Source organism: Scyliorhinus canicula, chromosome 9 (genome assembly GCF_902713615.1).
Source record: "Scyliorhinus canicula chromosome 9, sScyCan1.1, whole genome shotgun sequence".
Lineage (NCBI taxonomy): Eukaryota > Metazoa > Chordata > Chondrichthyes > Carcharhiniformes > Scyliorhinidae > Scyliorhinus > Scyliorhinus canicula.
The window spans coordinates 184,012,188-184,036,326 of NC_052154.1; the positions used below are offsets into that span (position 1 = coordinate 184,012,188).

Genomic DNA, 24,139 nt, shown 5'->3' on the forward strand with positions numbered 1-24,139 from the left:
ACAAGTTTGGGTCTTCCTGACTTGACAATTTCCATTGTAAATATGGATGGAGAAGGTTGTAAAAGTGCCTAGTGACGTTTTATTATGTTAAATGTGCTTTATAGATGCAAGTTGCTTTTGCACCCATCATATAATTTATTATGTTGCTGCTGAAATTCTCATCCATACTTGGATTACTTCCATACTTTACTATACCAATGCTCTCCTTGGATGCTCAACCACCCTTGTAAACCTTAGCTGATTCAACACTCTGCTGCTCATTACCCAACTTGCACCAGATCTAACTCATCCATCCTCCTGTGCTTGCTGACCTACTTTGGCTCCCGGTAGGGCCACAACTCAATTTTAAAATTCTCATCCTGTGTTTTAAGTTGTTTGATAGCCTCATTCCTCCCTATCTCTGTGATGCACGATCAATTGCCCAAAGACGAGAGTTGAATACAACTGAAGCTTTATTACATAATTATGTGTGCTCCCCGTACAGCAGCCATTTCGCCAGCTGCTGTAGGAGGCCACACATCTTAGTGTAATAAATTGATGCACGATCAATTGCACAAAGACGAGAGTTGAATACAACTGAAGCTTTATTACACTATGATGTGTGGCCTCTTACAGTAGCTGGCGAAATGGCTGCTGTATGGGGAGCACACATATTTATACTCTGCCTACTGGGCGGAGCCAGCAGGCAGGGACTACCCCCGTACCTGTAGTACAGGGCCTTACCATATATACCCTGATATATACAGCAGTGGTTACTACCACACTCTGTAACCTCCTTCCAGCCCTGCAATCCTTGAAGGTATCTGCACTCCTTTTATTCTGACCTCTTACACATCCTCGATTCCAATCTCTTTAGTGCACTGTATGTTATCTTTAAACTTGTCTCATGTAGTAAACTTTAATTAACTATAACTGTACAAAAGTTTGTTACATCTGAGCATTTCAACTTTTGAAATATTCCAGAAACAGAAATAATAATAGATGCCAGATATGGGTATATAGTTAGGAATATAATTGATCAACTGCAATGATGTCATAGAACAGTGGAAAATAACTTTACCAGGGCTGGTTTGTTTTGTTCTTTATGAAAGCCTTTAATTACTGTGTACATTTGGCCAGACCCTCAGCAGCTAGTGGCCAAGCCTCTGATTAAATAGCAGTTATGGAAAAGTTTCAGTGTTTCTGTTAAACGAGGAAGCTTGATTATTTTTCATGCTTTCATGACAGGTCAAAACAAAGTAAATTTCTTGTTCTTCTAAATAATCACAAAATATCATTTTATGTATTTTAATATATTAATTATTTTAAAACTATTAAGCTTTTCTGATTGTTTCAACAATATTTTGCCCTCCAGTCGAAGGAATGGGACCTGAAATTCCACATTGAATTTAGCGTATAGTCATTTCACTTAGTAAAATAGGTATGCGGGAACCATTGCACCAGGTTTACACCTCAAAAATCGATGTCATCAGTTATCCTTGGTTCCTTTGCCTCTTTCCAAAATGCACCTACAGAGTTCCAAACACTTGCTCAACAGCAAGTACAGATTCAAATAGAATGAGAAACAAAAATCATAGTTCCAAGGGTGGAATTAAGGAGCTTTGAAATTCTGAGCAGTGATCATTGCAGCTGAGAATAACTTCTTGAAATTTTCTCTTAATTGTCCTTCGACTAGGGTGGAACAGTGGTTAGCAGTGATGCCTCACAGCACCGAGGACCCGAGTGGAGTTTGCACGTTCTCCCCGTGTCTGCAAGTGTCTTACCCCCACACCCAAAGATGTGCAGGTAGGTGGATTGGCTACTCTAAATTGCCCCTTAATTGAAAAAAAGAATTGGATACGTTAAATTTGACGTCTATCACTTGGAAGGACAAGGGCAGCAGACACATAAAAACACCACCACCTGCAAATTCCCCTCCAAGCCACACACCATCCTGACTACTGCTGTCCTTTTGTCGCCTATGAGTCAAAATCCTAGAACTTTCTCCCAAACACCACCATCGGTTTACATACACCATTGACTGGATTCTCTGTTTCCCCAGCTGCCTGTTTCTCAGCCATGTGCTGTTCACTGGCGGCGGGATTCTTTCTTCCCACCATTGTAACCACCCTATGCCGATGGGAAACCCACGGGTGGGGGGGACAAGAAAAGTGCCGACAAGAAAAATGAATCGCAACGACCGGAGAATTTGGGCCCACATTGACTGCAGCAATTCAAGGGCAGCCCAGTGGTACAGTGGTTAGCACTGCTGCCCCACAGTACCAGGGACCCAGGTTCAATTCTGACCTTGGGTGACTGTGGAGTTTGCACATTCTCTTTGTGTCTGTGTGTTTCCTACAATTACTCCAGTTTCCTTCCACAGCCCGGAGATGTGCAGGTTAGGTGGATTGGTCATTCTAAATTGCCCCTTAGTGTCCAGGAATGTGCAGGTTAGGTTATGGGGATAGGGCGGGGATGGCAGGCAGTGGATGCGGATAGTGTGTTCTTTCAGAGAGTCGGTGCAGACTCGAGGCGAATAATCTCCTTCTGCTTGGCAGTGATTCGGCTGGATTCTCCGGTACCCCAGCAACATGTTTCTCGGCGGCGCACTGTTTGCTGATGGCGGGATTTTCTACTCCTGCTGCTTGTCAATGGGATTTCCCATTCAAGCCACCCCACACTGCCAGGGAACTCGTGGACAGATGTGCGCTGCTGACAGAAAAGGGAATCACAAAGGTTGGAGAATTCCGGCCTATGATTCTATGATTCAGCTCATCATAACCTTCTCGAGTGCAATTAGGATGACAATAAAAATGCTGACGAGCCAATGATGCCCACATCCTGTTAAAGAATAAAACAAAGGATGCAAGACCACCCAGAGATCTTCCCTCCTCTCCATCCACTGTGCACATCTAAATACTTTAAAAAAAAAATATTTTATTGAAAGCATTTTCAAATATATACATAACAAAGAAGAAAATGAAAAAAACAACAGCGGCAATAATAAACACCCAAAATATCCTGGCACCTCCCCCCCAAACAAAATCTCCCCACCCGAGCACCTGGCCCCCTTTTATTTAACCTAGACCCCCAGCCCAAGCAGAAAAATAAATCTCAACCTCCCACCTTGCTGACGACTCAATACTTAAAGAAGGCAATGAACAGCTTCCACCTGAAGATGAACCACTCCTCTGCACTTCTGCTGGCGAACTTGATTTTCTCTAAGTGTAACAACTGTGCCAGATCGCTCATCCATTCCCCTACACTCGGCGGCTCCAAGACCCGCCAGCACAATAAAATCAGTCTCCGGGCTATCAGGGAGGCAAAGGCAAAGGCCAACACATCCTCTCTCCCCACCTACACTCCTAGATCTTCCAAAAGTCCGAATATTGCCACCTCTGGACTCGGAGCTTCTGTTACCCCCAAAACCTTTGACATTGAATCTGCAAACCTCCCCCAAACTTGGACACGCCCTAAACATAAGGACATGGTTTGCTGGCCTTCCCGCACACTGCACAACTTATCCTCCACCCCTGGAAAGAACCAACTCATCGTGAACACTGTCAACTCTCCCTCAAGGTCAGTAAAACTAAAGAGCTGGTCATTGACTTCAGGAAGCAAAGTATCATGCACACCCCTGTCTCCATCAATGGTGCTGAGGTGGAAATGGTTGACAGCTTCAAATTCCTAGGTGTGCACATCACCAACAATCTGTCCTGGTTCACCCACATTGATGCTACGACCAAGAAAGCACAGCAGCGCCTATACTTTCTCAGGAAACTAAGGAATTTCGGCATGTCTACATTGACGCTTACCAATTTTTACAGATGCACCATCGAAGGCATTCTATCTGGCTGCTTCACAGCTGGGTATGGCAATTGCTCGGCCCAAGACCGTGAGAAACAGAGTCGTTATTGGTTGGAACCACAGGCGGGAGTAGCGTGATTATTTTGTGCCACGTCGTCTTCTGCATACCGTCCGTCGCTGTCACTAAGAGAAATATGCAGAGACTCTGATCTCCCTTTCTGACTGTGCACAATAAATTTATCAATGTACCAAATGAATCACAAAAGGCTAGTAGAATCACAGAATGCTAGTAGGCAGGTACAGCAAGTAATTAGGAAAGCTAATAGAATGTTTTCATTTATTGTGAGGGGAATTGAATACAAGAGTAGGGAGGTTATGCTTCAGTTGTACAGGGCACCAGTGAGACCACATTTGGAGAACTATACAATATTGGTCACCTCATTTAAGGAAGGATGTAAATGTGTTGGAAGCAGGTCAGAGAAGGTTTATCAGACTAATACATGGAATGGGTCTAATGAGGAAATATTGGACAGGCTGGGTTTTGTATCTGCTGTAATTTAGAAGAATAAGAGGCAACTTAATTGAAGCATATAAGATCTTGAGGGGTCTTGACAGGGTGAATGCAGAGAGGATGTTTCCTCTTGTGGGAGAATCTAGAACAAGGGGGTCACTGTTAACAAAGAAGGCATCCCCCATTTAAAAGTGAGATTAGGTGGATTTTGTCTCACAGAGGGTTGTCTTGAGTCTTTGGAAACTCTTCCTGAAAAGGTAGTGGAAGTAGATTCTTTGAATATTTTTAAGGTAAGGGTGGATATCTTGTTGGTAAGCAAGGGGGTGATGGGTTATCGAGGGGTAGACGGGATGCAAGTTTGAGGTTACTATCAGATCAGCCATGATCTTATTATGTGGCAGAGCAGGCTCGAGGGTCTAAAGGGCCTACTCCTGCTCCTAATTCTTATGTTCATAGAAAGGAACATTGATGACATATTTCCATTTTAAATACTCTCCCCACATATTAGGATGTGGTCTAGATGTTAACTGAAGTAGGCAAATGAAAAGAGAAAGCCTTCAATAGCCATTACCCTTGAATGAGACTTGGAACCCTATGCCCTGACTTTGCTTCTCCAGTGCACTGATATCAGCTACCAAAGCCCTTACTTGCAACTCAGGTTATGCCGAAGACCATTCTTGGATCCTAAGGCTCTCAATTTCAATTCCGACCGTCTCTGCTGGTTCTAGGCAGGAGACAATGCTTGAATATTTAAGGTGGTCTGTCAGTTAAAATAATCCGGATCACATGCTCTCTTTAGGGATTCTCCTCTTGCCCACATCGCCACCTATCCTGAGCACTTGCCACATAAAATCGAGGCCTTGTCCCTTTCTCTCTCTTGATCACAATCGTCAAGGCTAAATTCAAGGTTTATCTCACTAAAGTTGAGCTACTTTGTTTTCCCTTGCAGTGCTTTTGTCCCTTCATTTTCTGTGCCAGATTCTGCACTGAAAATGAGGACACATTCACAAGCAATCCATTTAGTGTAACCACCTGACAGTGAACCCAGCTAGCAAATCACTCTCCAGCTGACCAGCTGCCCCCTCAGCCTCCCATTGCGATCTCCATCAAGAGCCGGCTTTATAAAGGATGCATTCTAATTTGTCAGTAAAATTGAACAGCACAAAAGAAAGCCTTTTGGTCCATCATATTACTGCCAATTCTTTGAAAGAACTATCCAATTAGACCAATGATAATAGGACAGGATCAGGATTGTGCTAATGATCATCAAATGGACAGGCAATTAACCTGACACATGAAATTTTGGCATTTAATTTTGTAGAGCAGCAGTGGTCACAATTAAGTAGCATTGGTACAAGCTAGTACAACTCACTGCATTGAATTGCAGGGCCAGAGTGGTGAATTTGTAATGAACAACACTGAGTTGAATAACTTTTAAAATTTATGACAGGCCATTGAGTTTTGTTAACACGCGTGAATATCCATTATCATTGGTCAAAACTGGAACGACATACCATATTTTGCATTCAGATGGTATGAAGTACCGTTCAAAAGAATGATGTGGAGATGCCGGCTTTGGACTGGGGTGAGCACAGTAAGATGTCTTACAACACCAGGTTAAAGTTACCTCTTTAACCTGTGATTATTCCTCTCTCCAGTCGCTCTGTCTGGACCTGTAAAGACTTAGTTACCTGCAAAGACTCACATCAGGGGCTGGTTTAGCTCACTTGGCTAAATCGCTGGCTTTTAAAGCAGACCAAGCAGGCCAGCAGCATGGTTCGATTCCCGTACCAGCCTCCCCGGGCAGGCGCCGGAATATGGCGACTAGGGGCTTTTCACAGTAACTTCATTGAAGCCTACTCGTGACAATAAGCGATTTTTCATTTTTCATTTCATTCATCATCATGCACCATTGAATTTGTCTATATATGTGGTTATGGGACCCGCCTCTTTATTCACCTGAGGAAGGAATTGTGCTCCGAAAGCTAGTGATTTGAAACAAACCTGTTGGACTTTAACCTAGTGTTGTAAAACCTCTTACTGCATTCAAAAGAAGATAGATGGCAATGTACAATGGAATTCTTGGCATATTTGGAAGCATGCCAGAAAACATGTGGTTATTTTCAAGTATATAGAAGTCCAGCACCAACTTGGCACATGGCTTTTCACATAGCTTGGAGCTCATCCTTCCAAACATGGAATTATGGCCAATTCGACCAAAACAATTTATATCCAACTATAATACAGTCTGATAGCTGATGGCTCAGCCTCTATTGCACCATAAGCAGCTTCCACCAGAACTCTGCAGTGCAAGCTCAGATTGAAGTCATGCAAAATCAGCTTTCTACCATGCAAGCTTGAACTGCTACCATCATGACTGGATTACAGTGTGCAAAGGAGCTTTCAGGATGTCACAGCAGTCCAGCAATCTGACCTCCAACAGGTAACTAAGATTGCTGATGCCCTGCAAATGGGGAATTGGCATTGACTCCATGGAACACAGCCTTGCTTCCCTCGCATAGAAAGATAGTTTTCCCCCTAGCATCTGTGGCACTCTGCTAGTGCCTTTCCCACTATAGTCACCCAGCCCAGATTGCTGCACAGATTAAAATGATGCTGTCCTCAGCTGGGCCTTCTAGACCCAAATCTGTTCAACGTTATCCTCCAACAGTTCCCTTCATTGAAAGTCAGCAGTCCTCCACAAGCCACTGGAGCGATAAAGATAAATGGAAGTCAAGCATGAAATGAAATTAAATGAAAATTGCTTATTATCACAAGTAGGTTCAAATGAAGTTACTAAGAAAAGCCCCTAGTCGCCATATTCCGCCGCCTGTTCGGGGAGGCGGGTACGGGAATTGAACCGTGCTGCTGGCCTGCCTTGGTCTGCTTTAAAAGCCAGCTATTTAGCCCTGTGCTAAACCATCCTCTATCAAGGGGTTAAGCATTAAGGAATTGCATACAGGGGCTCAGTTGATTTTCATATGCAGCATGGAGTGGTTTGAATTTAGTTTGGAATGTTTATTTTATGGTGGGCAAGTGAATGTTGTGATGACCTGTGATTAGCGAAGAGGCGGGACTGATGGTGAAAGGGGAATTGGAGTTGCAGTTACTTATATCGCACTTGGAAGAGCTCATCATGGATAACTGAACGGGAACAGGGCTGTTTAGATTGTGTCCTTGCTCTCTTTCCCCTCCTGCTCCTGAACTACTCATCATGGTAGCTGGTGCTATGAGCTGTCCGATCATGATGACATGGTTGTGCAGTATGCAGCAGCCTGTTACAAATCTGATGCCCTCTCTGCTGAGTATTGCAAGGCTCCTTTGAAGCATTCCAGATACTGGAAGGGTTGCTTCATTCTCACATGTATATTAGTTGAGCACATAAGGCAATGCCATGTTGTCAGTGGATAGTCCTTACTGCCCTTACCAGCTTGGTTTACTGTGGTGTTGAAATACAGCTAATATAACAGACTGTTATAGAATGACTGTCACCTGGATACTTATCATTGACCTGCATGCATGAATTTCTGCGTATAATAACAGGCCAGCTGGAAATAGAGGGAGTGGAATTCCGGGTGGTCATGGTATAGAAGTCAACAGCACCCTGCACATGGGGTAAGCCTGCAAACCTAGCAAAGCTATATTTTCACCCAACTGAATATTTCTGGCAAGAGGGAATGAAATACTGTTGGCTGTCAATGAATAGGGTGACCTCAATCAAGCAACAGTGTGTGGCAAACTAGCTAAAGTTCCAACTATCTTCAGGTCCAGCCTGGAACACACAGAAGTTTATCACTGCAATCGCCTTCACATCCACTGGCAATTTGGTCTTGCTCTGTGTTGAAGTTGTAGCTGTGACTGTAGTAAGTGGCTGATTTCTGTCACCTTATCGGTGCATAGATGTATCACACATTTGGTCCTCGCTGAGATTCAGGAGGGAAAACTGTTCCCTGAACATCTTGGGTGGGTATCACTTCCTGCTAAGGTTCCTTTACCTTTTCTCTTCTTCTCCCTTCCTCTTCTATCTCTTCCAACAGTTGTCCTACTCTGCGTGGCCTCTGTTCATTCTCCAAATCATACTGTACTCCAAGAGGGTGCCTAATACTGTACCCTTGTCTGGGAGTAACTGCTTTGTGCAGAAACCCCGAAGTCAGCAAAAAATCCTTCAGCACCATTTCCTGTGGATGCCGATAACTTTAAAGACCAAACACTTGTAGATTTGAAGCAACAGCCAAAAGAAATCAACCAAAAACTAACCTGTCAGCAGTTGATGGCCCCTTAAAATAGTATTGGTGGGGTTAGGGCGGGGCCTTTCCTGCTCGTGAAGATGTGTTCAACAGTACAAGGTTAAGAGAGGGTGTCACTTGGAGTATGGCACTCCAAAATGTAATTGCAGGCATCAAATCAGCTGTGCGCACTGACTGATCTCATGATCTGCACTGCTCACTAAGTCATCACCAGCATGACATCCTATGGAGCCTGTCCAAAAGTCTGCTTGGGCATAATTTTGTCACCATTCTGAACACCAAACAGCACCGGGAGTGTCTGAACCATTGTGTGATTGATCCAAATGTTTTGCTGTAAATGTTTTTAAGTAAACAAATGATCAGGTTGTTAGTTGTTGGCCCTTGATTATTGTTTGATCAGGGACTTAAACAGACTACAATGCACTCATTTGTTCTTGGCTTGTGATTGCAGATGAAATCTTGTTGAAGAGATGGGAATTTTGGCTGCTGTGTGGAGAGCTTGTCAGAGTCTTGTGTCACCTTTTTTCGGGAAGGCCCGCCGCATTTTGTGCCACTCAGGCACTTGCGGGATCAAGGCCCTGGTTTGGGGGGAGATGGGGAAGGGTGAGGCGGACTTGTGCCTACTTTGAGCTGCTAGCCAATCATGTAGTTAGCAGCACAACTGGAGAGGTAGAGGTATGGCATCTACCGGAGGCCTCAGGTTGCTGAGGGACCTAGACACAGGAAGATAATAATGACAGGAAGAGGTCTGCAGAGTGGGAGTCACAGGGAGGGGGAGGGGTTGTTGGCATGAAGGGCTAGGGTGGCTCTCAGTGAGAGTTTTCCTCACACATGATTTCCTTACTCATTTTGCCAATTATTTTGAAGCTTTGTCCTCTAATTCTTGACGCTGGGAACAAAACTGTTCATACTCTGTCCAGACTGCTCAGGATCTTGAATATTTCTATTAGTCTCCTATCAGCTTCTTTTCTTCAAGGAAAACTGTTTCAACCTCTCTAATTTATCCTCAGAGCTACAGTTTCACATCCTTTCTCAAGCATGGCATCTAGATCTGAATGTAGTACTACAGATGAGGCCTAACTGGTGTCTTATAAAGTTCAACAGGACCTCCTTATTCTTGAATGAATGAAGCCTGAGACACTATGCTTTATTTATTTTAAAAAATATTTATATTCTCCTTTTTCACATTTTCTCCCGAATTTACACCCACCAACAATAAACAATAATCAACAACAGATATGTCAATCCCCATAACAATAACAACGATCCCATCCTCTCACCAACCCCCAAACCTCAACCCACATGTTTACATAAACAAATGACAAAATGGAATCAGGGATTACCCATAGTCAACCTTAATACACACAGCCCCCTCCCCCCAACCCTCCCACCCATCCCCCACCCCCAACTAATGTTCAATGTTATCCAGTTCTTGAAAGTGCATAATGAATAATACCCATGACTTGTAGAACCCCTCTGAGCTTCCCCTCAGTTCGAACTTAACCTTCTCAAGGTTCAAGTATTCCAACAGGTCCCCCCGCCACGCCAGGACACAGGATGGAGAGGCCACTCTCCATCCCATCAGGATCCGCCTTCGGGCGATCAACGAGGCGAAGGCTGCGATATCTGCTTCCGCACCCGTTTCCAACACTAGCTGGTCCGACACCCCGAATATGGCTTCCCGGGGACCCGGGTCCAGTTTCACACGCACCACCTTGGAAATGACCCTAAAAACCTCCTACCAGTACTCCCCTAGCTTTGGATAGGACCAAAACATATGAACGCGATTAGCGCTTCCCCCCTAGGAATGTTTTGGACCCCTGTAAAACACCCAATCCCTAGATGGTGCGAACCCCCCCCCCCCCCCCCCCCCCCGGCGCAACGCTCACACACATCTTCTACTCTGTCAAAGAATCGGCTCATCCTCGCCCTCATGAGGTGCGCTCTATATACCACCTACAGCTGCATCAGCCCCAACCTCGCACATGAGGTGGAGGCATTTACTCTCCGTAGCATGTCACACCAGACCCCCTCCTCAATAGCCTCTTCCAGCTCTTCCTTCCACTTTACTTTGATCCCTTCCAGTGGTGCCTTATCCTCTTCCAAGATAGCTCCATACACCGCTGACACTACCCCCTTCTCCAATCCCATTGTCGTCAGCACCTCCTCCAGCAATGTGGAGGCCGGTTCCTCTGGGAAGCTCTGTATCTCCTTCCTGGCAAAATCCCGAACCTGCATGTATTTAAACATTTCTTCCTGATCCAGCCCATACTTCGCTTCCAGCTCCTTCAATCCTGCAAACCGACCCCGAAGAAACAAATCTTTTAGCGTCTTAATCCCCTTCTCTTCCCATTTCCGAAGACTTCCATCCCACCTCCCTGGCTCAAATCTGTGGTTCCCCCGAATCGGCATATCCCTTGACACTGCCCCCAACCCGAAGTGTTGGCGAAACTGCCTCCAGATTTTCAATGAAGCTATTATTACCAGACTCCCTGAGTATTTCCCCGGAGCTATCGGGAGCGCCGCTGTTGCTAATGCTTTCAGTCCCGACCCCCTGCACAAACTCTCCTCCATTCGGACCCACTGGGAATCAACCCCTCTGACCCAGCTCCGCACCTTCTCCACATTCGCCAGTAGTAATACATCAGGTTCGGGAGATCCAAACCCCCTGCCTGCCTTCCCCTCTGTAACAGCACCTTTCTCACTCTGGCCACCTTCCCTCCCCATATGAATGAGGTAATCCTTCCCTCAATCTCCCTGAAAAAAGACTTTGGCAGGAAAATCGGTAGGCATTGAAAAATAAACAGAAATCGCGGCAACACATTCATTTTAACAGCCTGACTATGCTTTATTAACTGCTTTCTCAACATGCCCTGTCATCTTCATTGACCTATGTACATGTAGACCAACACCTGAATAGTTTCCATGTCCTGAATCTGCAACACAACTACGCTGCTTATGCGACACAATATTCACATTTCAAATTCCATAATTGGTGTAGTGGTGAGCTCAGTACCCAATTAATCACATTGAGCATCTCCAGGAGGCAGGAGCTGCCTGCAGACCATAACCGGCAAAGGCAGATGGCAGCCATAATGGAGCCTGCCGCTGTCTTGCTGAAGAGAGGGCAGCAGTCCCACTGTGCAGATAAGTGGCCAAGCAACCAAATAAAAAATAATGCACATGATCAGGCACATGATCTCCCAGGTCCTGAGACTTTACATCATATAAAAGATAAATCTTTAATAACATGCACAAGCCTTTGTCGCTTTCCGATTTGAATATTCCATTCTCACCCTCCCTGGCCCATTAACAATCTAGTCTAAGAACTTAAAATAAAAATATTGTGAATGCTGAAATAAAAACAAGCAACTTCTGCTAAATCCCAGGAGGATGGTGGAAGGACAGCTATTGGCCCAGTAGTATGTGAGGAATGTTTTGGACCCCTGTAAAACACCCAATCCCTAGATGGTGCGAACATTATTTGGGTATTTTTGAATCTTGGTTATATCTGCACAGTTTGTCATGATTTCAAATAGATTCTTAAAATATAAGTCATTACAGTTGGTTGCTGGATTTTAATTTATCATTCTTGGTAACTCATAGAAAAGTTGTATTTTTAACAAGAATATTTAATGCAGTGTAATGATAATCAGCAATGATGTTTTCTATAATTATATTCTTCAAAGTCTCTCTCTCTACAGGGATTTTGTATTCATTAGGAATAATTCCCCAGAATTAAGATGTCTTTTCTGACCACATGGTAATTCTGTAGTTTATGAATGTGTCTGAGCTACTTTAACATTAACAACAATGTCAATTTACTTCTCTTGATTGTGTTTGGATTTATAGAAGCATCACTGAATTTTGAGTGGACGGCGAGAATCCTGCTTTAAGCATTTGGAGTGAATATTCAGGGTGAGAGGCAGCTGTCATCTTCTGAAACATTTTGAAAACGAAAATGTGGCGTTCAATTAAAAAATATTTGCTCAATAACAGAATGAATCGAAATGGAATAAACACACTACTGACTGGACGGAACACTCTGTGTCATCCCAAACAAGTTGTTCCTTTTCAAGATTATAGAAACACACACCTGCAGCTTTTAATATAAGTGTGCCAATTCTAGCTATCCAAAAAGTAGAGGCCTTTGATAAACAGCGATGCATCACTGTTCACTGGGATGATGGAAGCCACAGCCAATATCCTTACGTGTGGTTAAGGGATAACTGCCAATGCACCCAGTGCTTCTTGTCTTCAGCTAAAGCAAGAAAGTTACCCATAGAAGATTTGGATGTCAACATTTATGCAGAGAAAGTCACTTTGACTGATTCAAAGGTATTATTAATTCTAAAAAATTTTAATACAGTGAGTGTATACAACCATACATTAAATTATGTCTACATATTAATTTGAAACCATTTGGTGTGCTGCAAAAGACTACTGAGCTGTACCCATCCCTTTTTACTGTCACACTTTACCTTGGCTCACACCCTGCCCCCCGTAAATTACCTTGACTACAGCTCCTCACACCCGGCTCCCTGTGAGGACTCTAATCCCATTCTCCCAGTTTCTCCCCCTCCGTTGCATCTGTTCTGATGATGCCACCTTCGAAAATGGCACTTCTGACATGTCTGCCTTCACTGAAGTTTCCCCAACCCTGTGGTTGACAGGGCACTCAACTGGGTTTGACCTATTTCCTGCACATCTGTCCACACCCCTTCCCCTCCCCCCCAGAAAACTGATAAGGTCCCTCTTGTCTTCACTTTCCACCCTACCAGCCTCTGCATTCATAGGTTCATCCTCCGCCATTTCCACCAACTCCAGCACGATGCAGACACAAAACACATCTTCCCTTCACCACGCTTGTCAGCATTCCTCAGGGACTGCCCACTCTGTAATACCCTGGTCCACTCATCCATCACCCGTAACCCCTCATCCCTTCCCATGGCACCATCCCTTGCAATCGCAGAAGGTGCAACATCTTCCCCTTTACCTCCTTTCTCCTCACTGTCCAAGCCCTCAACCACTCCTTTCAGGTTAAGCAACATTTCACTTGTACCTCCTTCAATTTGGTTTACTATATTCATTGCACCTAATGCACTCTCCTCTATGTTGGGGAAACTAAATGCCGACTGTGTGACCTCTTTGTGGAACACCTTTGCGCAGTCTGAAACCTTCCGCCATTTCAAATCAACATCTTGCTCTCATACCCACGTGCCTCTCCTTGGTCTGCTGCAATGCTCCAGTGAAGCCCAACCCAAACTGGAGGTGCTAATCTTCCAATTAGGCACATTACAGCCCTCAGGATTGAACATTGAGTTCAACAGCTTTAAACTGTGACCTTTCTCCTCCATCTTCACCTTTTTTTCAATACCCAAATATTTTTTGTCGCCACACAAAAATCCTCCCTCCTCCTCCAGCAGGCCTTTGGTCACTTGTTCTTACATTTCGCTACATCTTTGTTGCAATCTCTCCCAGCTCTCACGAATCACTGACCTTCTACTCGATTCCACCTTTTCCACCCCCTCTTACACAGTAAATAATCCAACACATTTCTCCCCCATTTCAGCTCTGAAGAAGAATCATTTGGACTCGAAACATTGGCTCAGTTATTTCTCCCCACGGATGCTGCCAGGCCTGCTGAGTTTTTCTGCCGTTCTCTATTTTTATTTTTTTCTTATTGTGAAGTACTCTGTAACCATATTAAATAATATAGGAGAAATTGTCATGAAAACTTACCTATGGGATTATCCGCAGAGGGCGTTATTGCATGCGGGATTGGAAAATATCACGAGAGTGAGAAGAAAAAAAAAAATTTAGAGTACGCAATTAATTTTTTCCAATTAAGGGGCAATTTAGCGTGACCAATCCACCTACCCTGCACATCTTTGGGTTGTGGGGGCGAAACCCACGCAAACACGGGGAGAATGTGCAAACTCCACACGGACAGTGACCCAGATCTGAGATTAAACCTGGGACCTCGGCGCCGTGAGGCTGCAGGGCTAACCCACTGCGCCACCGTGCTGCCCTGCGAGAGTGAGAAATTAATTTTTATGGCAGCATTAAACTGGTTTGCAATAGTGCCATCAAACCTTGAATGGCGGGTCGCATTTCCCGCTGCATAATGTCAGGAATGTGTTCAGCATAAATTTTTATATCATGAATACTTATTGTAAGGGGTGCTCACCGGAATGGCTCCTCAACGCAGGATCTAGAAGGCATGTCGGTGTGCAATTAAGCCGACAGTTTCAGTAAAGTAAGTGCGCCTGGTGGAATATATTTCGCTCGGGACAATGAGGCTTGTTCCTCTACCTTGCATTGCTCAGTGCATGTGGAACCTTGGATTCAGCACTTGGCTTTTCTCCCAACACCACATCGATTTTGATGGCGTTTAATGGGCAAGGCTCTGCTTATCAACTTTGAGTCTGTTGCAATGCGAGGTCCCATTTTAGATATGGGGTAATTGACCAGCAGCATGACGATGGGCTGCAGGGTGAGGGCTGCACTGTGAGGGGTGGGGAGGAAGAGTGGGGAAGGTAACACTCATATACATTGCTGGGGTATTGTTGTGGGTGTGGGATACAGTGGCGGCGGGAGCGACTGAACAGGTCTCAGGTGCTGGTCACAATCTTTTTGATGCAGCTTCATACATGAGAAGCCTCAACAACCCCACACTATTAATCTCAATTTGTGACTGAACATTTATGGGTTATGTCAGAGTGTAGGGCCCGGATCCTCCGTTCCCGACACTAAGTGTTGACACTGGGGCAGAATTAATGGACTTCTGCGACAGCAAAACTGGCGCTGCACCTGAAAAAATTCACCAATCATTAAGCGGCTAACACCGGCACCACATGGAACACGATTGCTTCCAATGAGAAACGGTGCTGGATTCGCCGGGTTCGGGTTTGACACACAGGAGGCTGACAAGCTGCAGTCACATGTACACACATGTACAGCCAACAGGATGGCAGCAAGGAGAGTGGCAACCCGTTTCTCAGACGGCAAACTGGAAACCTTGCTAAGACGCCGTAGAAGAGAGGTGGGCGACCCAGCCACCGCCATTAGCCGTGCCTAGACGCAGGTGGCAGAGGTCATGAGCGCCGTGGGCAACACCGTCAGGACTAGCCAGCAGTGCAGTGCCCTAAAAGACTGCACAGCCTCCTCAGGGCTGCCAGTGTGAGTAGGCAGCACTGTGCCTCCAGCACCAAATCTTGACCCACACACTCGTTTTCAGCAACCCCCAGCCTGCCATGCAATCATGACTCCTGTGTCTTGCAGGGGTTACTGCCGATGACATGGGCTCTTCAGGCATCTACTGCCCCCACCTCAACCTGAACCACAAGCGGATAACAGCGAGGATGAGGACACGGACAGCGATGGCATCCCATGACACCCTTGAACTCGTATCCGGGGAAGTCACTGGGTGGGATTCTTTGTTTCTGAGACTAAGTGTTGACATCAATGCAGAATCCGTGGGCTTTTACGACAGAAAAAATGGCACCACACCTGGACCGATTCTGCTACCGTTGAGGGGCCAGCACTGGTGCCATATGGAATACAATCGGTTCCAATGAAAAATGGTGCAGGATTCGCCGGGTCCGACATTGACACTGGCGAGGCTGAGAAGCTACAGCCGCATATACAGGGGCCTCACGGTAGCATGGTGGTTAGCATCAATGCTTCACAGCTCCAGGGTCCCAGCTTCGATTCCCGGCTGGGTCACTGTCTGTGTGGAGTCTGCACGTCCTCCCCGTGTGTGCGTGGGTTTCCTCCGGGTGCTCCGGTTTCCTCCCACAGTCCAAAGATGTGCGGGTTAGGTGGATTGGCCATGTTAAATTGCCAGTAGTGTAAGGTTAATGGGGGGATTGTTGGGTTACGGGTATACGGGTTACGTGGGTTTAAGTAGGGTGATCATTGCTCGGCACAACATCGAGGGCCGAAGGGCCTGTTCTGTGCTGTACTGTTCTTTGTTCTATGTTCTATATACACATTACACACTCATCCCAGTCAACACAGTGGCGCTGGTTGGGCTGGAGCACGTCCATACAGCTGATGGTTCGGCTAGGGGGGCCAGAGGGACTAGGAAGGCACCTGCACGACCCAAGGCACGAAGTTCAAAGTGGGCTTTTTGTTTGCTGAAGTGGTTGGGGGGCCTGCCAGGGCTGGGGATGGGTGGCGGTGACGGAGGAACAGGCTGAGTGGCCGGGGTGAGCCCCCATGGAATTCAGGCGGTGTATAGTCACAGCCACCACAGCCACCTTGCTGCACACCCCCTGACCTCCCACTTTGGCCCCTGGTTCTGCAGTGACACCGGCCTTATGGGTGCCCCCACACCCTCTGCCATTATCCAATCCCAATCCAGCCACCACCCGCCGGTGGCCCATCCAGGGCACAACCCATAGTAGCCCCAACGTGGGCGCCAGACAGGATATCGCTGGAAAGAGCAGTGCCAGCCAATGGTACCCCTAGCAGCAAGAAAGGGTGCCAGGGCCACAGGCTCCCAAGGTGCCGGTTACCAACCGGGCCAGGTGTGCGGAGGTGGGGGACAGAGCCGCGGTGCCAACCAGGGCCACCATGCAGCCTGTTGGACCTGGTTGGGCACAGGGATATGCACCATGTTAACATGTTGGCCTTTCATCCCTGCAGTCAATGGATATTAGGATTCATCAGCAATGGTGGCCTTCTTATGCGCTATCAATTGCACTTAAAGACTCGAATCGGTACAAGAGAGGCTTTATTATCGTGCAATGTTTATCCTTCGACTGCAGCTGATAGAATGGCAGCTCAGGAGAACTCATACATATTTATATGGCCGGCAGGGGCTACTGACGAACCTGTAATACAGGTACTGCTGTACACCCCCTAATACAGGCACACACACAATTACACAGTGGTGGATCACCACACCTTCCTGCTGGTCGCCTCAGCCCTCGGGGATGCCCTGCGGCTGTATGAGCTGGATCTGCTTGAGGAGGAAGAGGAAGCTGCAGCAACGCAGTGTGCAGCAGAGGGACAGGAGGCAGCTGCCCAGGATGGAGAACCAGCTGCCCAACAGACTGAGGAGGAAGAGGCACCGCATGAGGCCTCTTGTGTACCGGCAGCGCCTGTCATTCAAGGACCTGCCGGACCAGGCATGCCGTTGAAGACTCCTGCTGAGCAGGGAGACAGTGCGACATACCTGCCAGATCATGGCACACATGGCACCACGGGGGTATGGGGGAGGATACCCACTCCCAGTAGCTGTCAAAGTGACGGTCTCCCTGAATCTTTATGCCATGGGTCCTTCCAGACGCCAAGTGGGGACCTGCCTGGGATCTCACCAGTTCACAGGTGCATCCACGGACGCCCTGTATGCCTAGGTGACACAACACATTTATCTCAATGTGGACCGAGCCCACCAGGATGCCTGAGCAGTGGGGTTCGCCGTCATCAACAGGATGCCCCGAGCCCAGGGGGTGATTGACGGGATGCACGTCTCCTTATGAGCATCTGCAGATGACAGGCCGCTCTACGCAAACCAAAAGGGCTTCCACTTAATGAAAGTGCAGCTGATAAGTGACCATCAGTTGTGCATCATGTACGTCTGCCCGATATCTGGGTAGTGTGCATGATGCCTACATCCTGGCACACTTTCTGACACGTTCGGGACGCACACCACCGCACCCCCCCCCCCCCCCCCCACCAACCACGCCCTTGTCCGCAACCCCCTCTGTGATACATACCAGCCGCATTACCTGCCGAGAATGGCAGTAACACATCTGATAGAGCACCGAGGCAGGTTGTAACAATGTGAACACATTAATGTGGCAAAATACATTCAGATTTGTGCCCCTCGTACCAAACTGTGCTCTGCATCCTTGCCAACTTAACTGGTGTCTAACTTTCTGGCCTTATGGGCCCTAACGATACGTCTTGGTGGTTCCCCAGATGGTATGTCAGGAGTGGAAGCGGCCTGCTCTGATTCCCACCCTGTGACCTGCATCCCCGCTGGTAGCCGTCTTCTGGGGCGCCCGGATCTGGATAGGCCCAGCTGCTGCGCCGGTGTCCCAGGTGGCGTGGTGCCGCCCTGTTCTGCCAGCTGCCCATCAGATGCACCAGGGCAGGAGGGGGGAGTCTGATGATCTGCTGTGTTCCGGCACCTCCCCTGCGGGAGTCACTGGCACGGGCGCCATCACCTCCTCCTCCCTCGGGGTGCCCAATGGCCCCCAGGCTAAACCATGGGGTAAACTCGGGAGTGCGAGTGGAGCCATCCCCTGAGGCTCCTTCACCATCTGGCGCTGCCAATCCTGGAGGCCCGCTCTGATCTCGACCAGGGTCTGCACACTCGTGGCCATGGAGCACAGGGAGTGGATCATCTCCTTCTGGGATTGTGCCACATCACCCATTGATTGTGCCACCGCCTTCTGGGTTTGTGTCACATCAGCCAGTGACTGCACCATCTCCCTCTGGGATTGGGCCATCTCCCTCTGTGTCTGTGCCACATCGGTCAGCGCCTGGGCAATGCTGCCAACGTTCCCAGCCATGGTCTGTTGTGACTGGGCTATACTCAGGAGCGCAACTGCGATGTCCATGTGGGCTCTGGCACATAGTTGCCTGCGAGGCCGCAACCCTGTCCTGGGCTTCGGCCAGCACCTGCACAGAATGCCCAAGGCCGTGGACATGCTGATCCACAGCCAAACCTTTCGCCCCCAATGCCTCCACCACTGGCGCTACCCGTGCGGTATTGGCCTGAGTGGCATGCATGGTCGGCACCATCTCCTGTTTTTGCACGTGGTTGGACTTCTCCACCTGCACCTGCAGGTGCTGGATTCTCATCGCCATCCCCTCATGTAGTCCCTAGCACTGCGACTGCATCTCCACAATCGATGGGACTCTTCATTCCAGACGACAGAAATCCCCCGGCCTCGGGGAGTTCCTACCTCCGCATGCTGTTCCGGAGCAGTTGTGTGTGGTGCGCGCCAGATAGTATCCCAGGAGCCTCGTCACTAAAGTGCACAACCAAGGTGTATGTTTCTAGGAAGGTTCTAGGAGTGTTGGAGACAGCTGTGATGGGAAGTCCGTGTCATCTCAGACTCGAGCTCTGAGGTGTCCTGCATCCCGGGTGGAGGGCTGGCGTCCGGGTTGCTCTCAGCATCGGTGCTCGGCTCATGGTGGGGCGCCGGCTGTGGTCCTGGCTGGGGCGGGGTACACCAGATGGACTTGCTCCACCTCCAGCAGGTCCTGTAAGACACAAGAGAAGACGCATGATTAGACTGCGGGCTGGTGGGGGCAAGTGGAGCTGGTGGGCGTGAGGGTGGTGTGGGGATGAGGGTGGGGAATGATGGTGAGGTGGTGTGGGGATGGTGTTGGGGGGAGGGTGATGTTGACACACGTGTCACAGGGAACCACAGCTCAACAGGGTCTCGCGGACGAGCTCCACCTTGGCAACCTCCCTTTCCTCTGGCTCGCCGACCATGTCCAGGCCCTCTGCTCTTCCATGGTGAGGGGCTGCAAGACATGCGGTGCCCGTCCAGTCTTCTCCCGCTTCTGGCGGTTGTGGGCAGCCTTCTCCTGGGGCGACGCAAACAGAAAACAACATCGGCGTACTCCCCGATGGCGTTGTTTTGGAGGGGCGGAGCGTCTGAAAACAGGCCCAGCCCTCGATTTCGGCATCAAAAGGGATTCTCCGTCCGATCGCCGATTATGATATCGATGCGGGCAACGGAGAATCCCACCCATATCTTTTAAAAAGGAGCATTGTGTGCATATTTTGAAGTTTTCAAAAATAAAGGCAGAAAATCATAAATCTTTCTCAGACCATAATAATTGGCAAGAACTGAGCACGGGTGTAGAACCAGTCCTAAGCGCAGGGAAACCAGCATCATTTACATTGATGGAATTTGTGATTAAGATTTAAACTTTGGTCTCATTTACTGATTTTCGAAAATTATAATATTTGATAGCCTCAAGGCAGCTCATGTATACATTACACTTAAGTGTTTAATGGTCTGAGAAACAAATGGCTCGCTACTTATTTTTGTAGAAACTGGTTCGCTTAAGTATATGGTTCAAGCATTTAAGATGATAATTCTCGAAGCCAAACTATTGAGTAGCAATTTACAGCTATTTACTTTCCCCATTATTTGTCTGTTAGCTCACAATGTCATTAACATTTGTTTTTGTTCTGCCTTATCATCAAACTCTGGTTCATTCACATTCTTCCCCATGAAGTAGAATAGAGAAAACTATAATTTTAGGTAGTCCATATAATCTTTTTTACACTATATTTTTCACAATTTTACAGCAGGAATGATTTCTAAGCCCTGCTACAAGCTAAAATTTGAAGGCAGTGAGAAACAGAATTGCTTTGATATGTTTGAACTTTTTTAAAATAGTGATTGACTCCAGGAAATGTGTTAATATATAGGTGTTCCTTGAAGTTGTTTTGCTGCTTGGAGCACAAGTCATTGATTGCTAAATTGGATATAAAAGAAAAAAAGGTGCAATTATACTTAGGCTAATTTACAAATTGCAGTCTACGTTTCCCACTGATCTGCCTGTCAATTTTATTAACCGGTAAACTGAAACAGTTCCTCTAATAGGACTGATGGTAGCTCTACCTGCGGAAAATCTCTCCTCCCCTTGGATGCCAAACAGTGGCTATGCTTAGAATTTTCCAAGGAGAAGGGAGGTTATTTTACAAAATTTCAATACTTTTATCCTTGATTAGTGTGCTGATTAATACTTTTATCCTGGATTAATGGTGCTAATAATGCATGGCACCGAGGCCAAAACTGCTAAGCTGGCGACCGCAGTGAAAAATCTGGGGCATGATAACTGCGTTATCAAGGAGTAGAGTATAAAAATAAGGAATTCTTGTTAAAACTATACAAGGGCACCAGTTAGATCACAGCTAGAATACAGATTGGGTTCCCTTATCTAATGGAAGATATACTGACATTGGAGCCAGTCCAGAGAAGGTTTGCAAGCTTGATCCTGGGTATGAGGAGAGATTGAGTAGGTTGGGATGTACTCATTGGAGATTGGAAGAATGAGAGGGTGACCTTATTGAGACATATAGGATTCTCAGGGGGCTTGACAGGGTGGATGATGAGAGGATGTTTCCCCTTGTGGGAGAGTATAGGATCAGAGGGCATAATCTCAGAGTAAGGGGTTACTCATTTGAGACAGAGATGAGGAGGAATTTCTCTCAGAAGGTAGTGAATTTGTGGAATTCTTTACCACAAAGAGCTGGGTCATTATGTATGTTCAAGACAGATGGACAGATTTTTTATCAGTAAGGGAATTGGGTATTCTGGGGATAAGCAGGAAAGCAGAGCTGAGGATTATTATATCAGATTAGTCATTATCTCGTTGAATGACGGAACAGACTCGATGGGCCAAATGGCCTACTTTTGCTCCTCTGTCTTATGGTCTCAATAATTTAAAAATTAAGTGCTATTGGTATAGATCTTAATATAATGATCGATAACATTGCTGATTTGCTTTCAAATTCCATTCTATAATTATCAATGTCTTCCTCTAGATTTCTGTTGTGTGGCCTGACCAGCACCTTAGTGAATTTGATTCTAATTGGTTGAAAATAAGAAGTTTTGCCCAATCAGCAAGAAAGGAAAAACAAGAACAGCTTTTCTTAACAGGTAAGAATATTATTCCTTAAACCTCTTGGCATTGCACCCAGACAAGGAAATTATATGAATATGAGTGCGTCTGAGAGGTTTATTACAGTAAAAAGCATTACATTTTGAATTATTGGCATGGAGTTAGTTTCTAATACAGCATAAAATGTTGCAAAAATGCCTTTTATATGGGTAACATTATCTTTTAGCAAATAAATCTATAAGTATTAACACAAGAACATAGTTCCTGCAGATTGTGTGGAATGTTGCACTATAAAATAGATACATTTTCCGTACCCCCATGGTGTGTTCCTCAGCAGCGGGAGGTAACCCGCCATTGGGCGGTGGTGGGATCTTCTGGTCTAGCCACTGTCAATGGGATTTCAGCCCCCCTGCCCTCCCTGCCTCTGGGAGACCAGAAGATTCCACTGGCTGGAATGGCCAAAAAATCCCCCCCCCCCGCCACCCGCATTGTAAAATGTTTATGTTTCTGACACTTGTAAAGTTTAATTATGTTTGTTCAAATCCCCTGGAATTTTGTGGCCTTTTTCTATCAGCAGGTGTTTTGAATTTCAACTTGTCTACTTTGTCCAAAATGTTATTGGTTCCAAATGTGGGGTCTGGCCAAGGGTTGTAACATAAATATATAAGATCCTGAGGTGAATTGACAGAGTGAATGCTGAGAGGATGCTGGTTTCTCCTTGTGTGAGAAATCATAACTGAAGGGTTGAGTTTAAAATAAGGGGTCTTCCATTTAAGATGGAGAGGAGGTGATATTAAAATTTGCATGAATGCCTGGACAGCACCATCATTCACAGACCTCAGTCCCCAGACTCATTTGTTAATTTTATTTGAGTCCTGACCTTTCATCCAGCTCTTGATTGAGTTTGCAGCTTAAGCATAATCGTGCGTTCCCCATGTCTGTGTGGGTTTCCTTTGGGTGATTTAGTTTCCTCCCACAATCCCACAAAGCTACATTGCCCCTTACGGAGGGGCTAAAGGACTAGGGTGGGGAATACGGCCTAGGTAGGGTGGTTTTTCGAAGTGTTGGTGAGGACTCGAAGTGCCGAATAGCCTCCTTCTGCACTGTCGGGATTCCACGGTTCTATTGGTAACAAAACCCTTTGTCCAATTCCTCATTTCTATTCTTCTGCACATCCCTCTCCATGCTCCAAACTCTTTCAAATGCAGTCTCTAAACTTGGAAATATCAGAAGCTAGATGATGTCTTCCCGCTGACTGCTCCTTAAATTCCCAATCAAACCTGTCCCCTCTCTACGAAACAGTTGCAATGAAATTAATTTCTTCGACAGTTGTCTCATCCCTACTTTTGATGTACTTCCTCCCTTCAAATCCCAGGTTGTTATCCACTCCCACCCCGGGCAACAACCATCTCTCCATTGGTAATCCGTGAATCCTAGGCTTGAACACCAGCCTTTGTGTTCACTACTCATTCTAACTGGATCATTGCATGCTATATTCATTGTCACCTCTCCAACTCAAACTATTGTGAGCCATTAACATATCCTCTAACTTCTATGCTCTCCACGGCCTCAAAATGGAATTGCCTATGCAGGCTACTGTGCATCATTGATTCCTCCTTTCCTGCTTTCAAAAACCTCCTTGGATCTTTCTCTTGGGCTGTGCCTTCAGTCCTCAACCATCGCTGTTAAGGCATTTTTCTTTTTTGCTTTCTCTCATAGTTTTTTCCCTCAATGTAAAGCATTTAAAGATGTCTCATGTTGGTGAAATTGAAGTTGAAGTTGTCATTTACAAATTGCAACATCATATGGTTCTGACCCAGCTACTGTTGATGAACAAAGTGACAAATCCTAGACCATGGTGCCTGGCAACATTGTTAAATTACAGATTTTTGGATCTCATATTTTACAGACATTACACACATTTTTGTACTTTGCCTGTGCATGTTAAATCAGGGTGGCCATATTCTGTGAAATAACTCCCATAAGT

At 46.4% G+C, this 24,139-nt stretch overlaps 1 protein-coding gene across 1 annotated transcript in view; it reads left to right on the forward strand.

Moving 5' to 3' along the window:
- Positions 1–24,139, forward strand: part of bbox1 (butyrobetaine (gamma), 2-oxoglutarate dioxygenase (gamma-butyrobetaine hydroxylase) 1) — a 226,372-nt gene that overhangs the window by 4,886 nt on the left and 197,347 nt on the right. The window contains 3 exon segments of the mRNA XM_038808297.1: positions 12,397–12,629; positions 12,632–12,882; positions 22,076–22,190. Of these exon segments, the coding sequence (XP_038664225.1) occupies positions 12,506–12,629; positions 12,632–12,882; positions 22,076–22,190 (490 nt within the window). The 5' untranslated portion in view covers positions 12,397–12,505.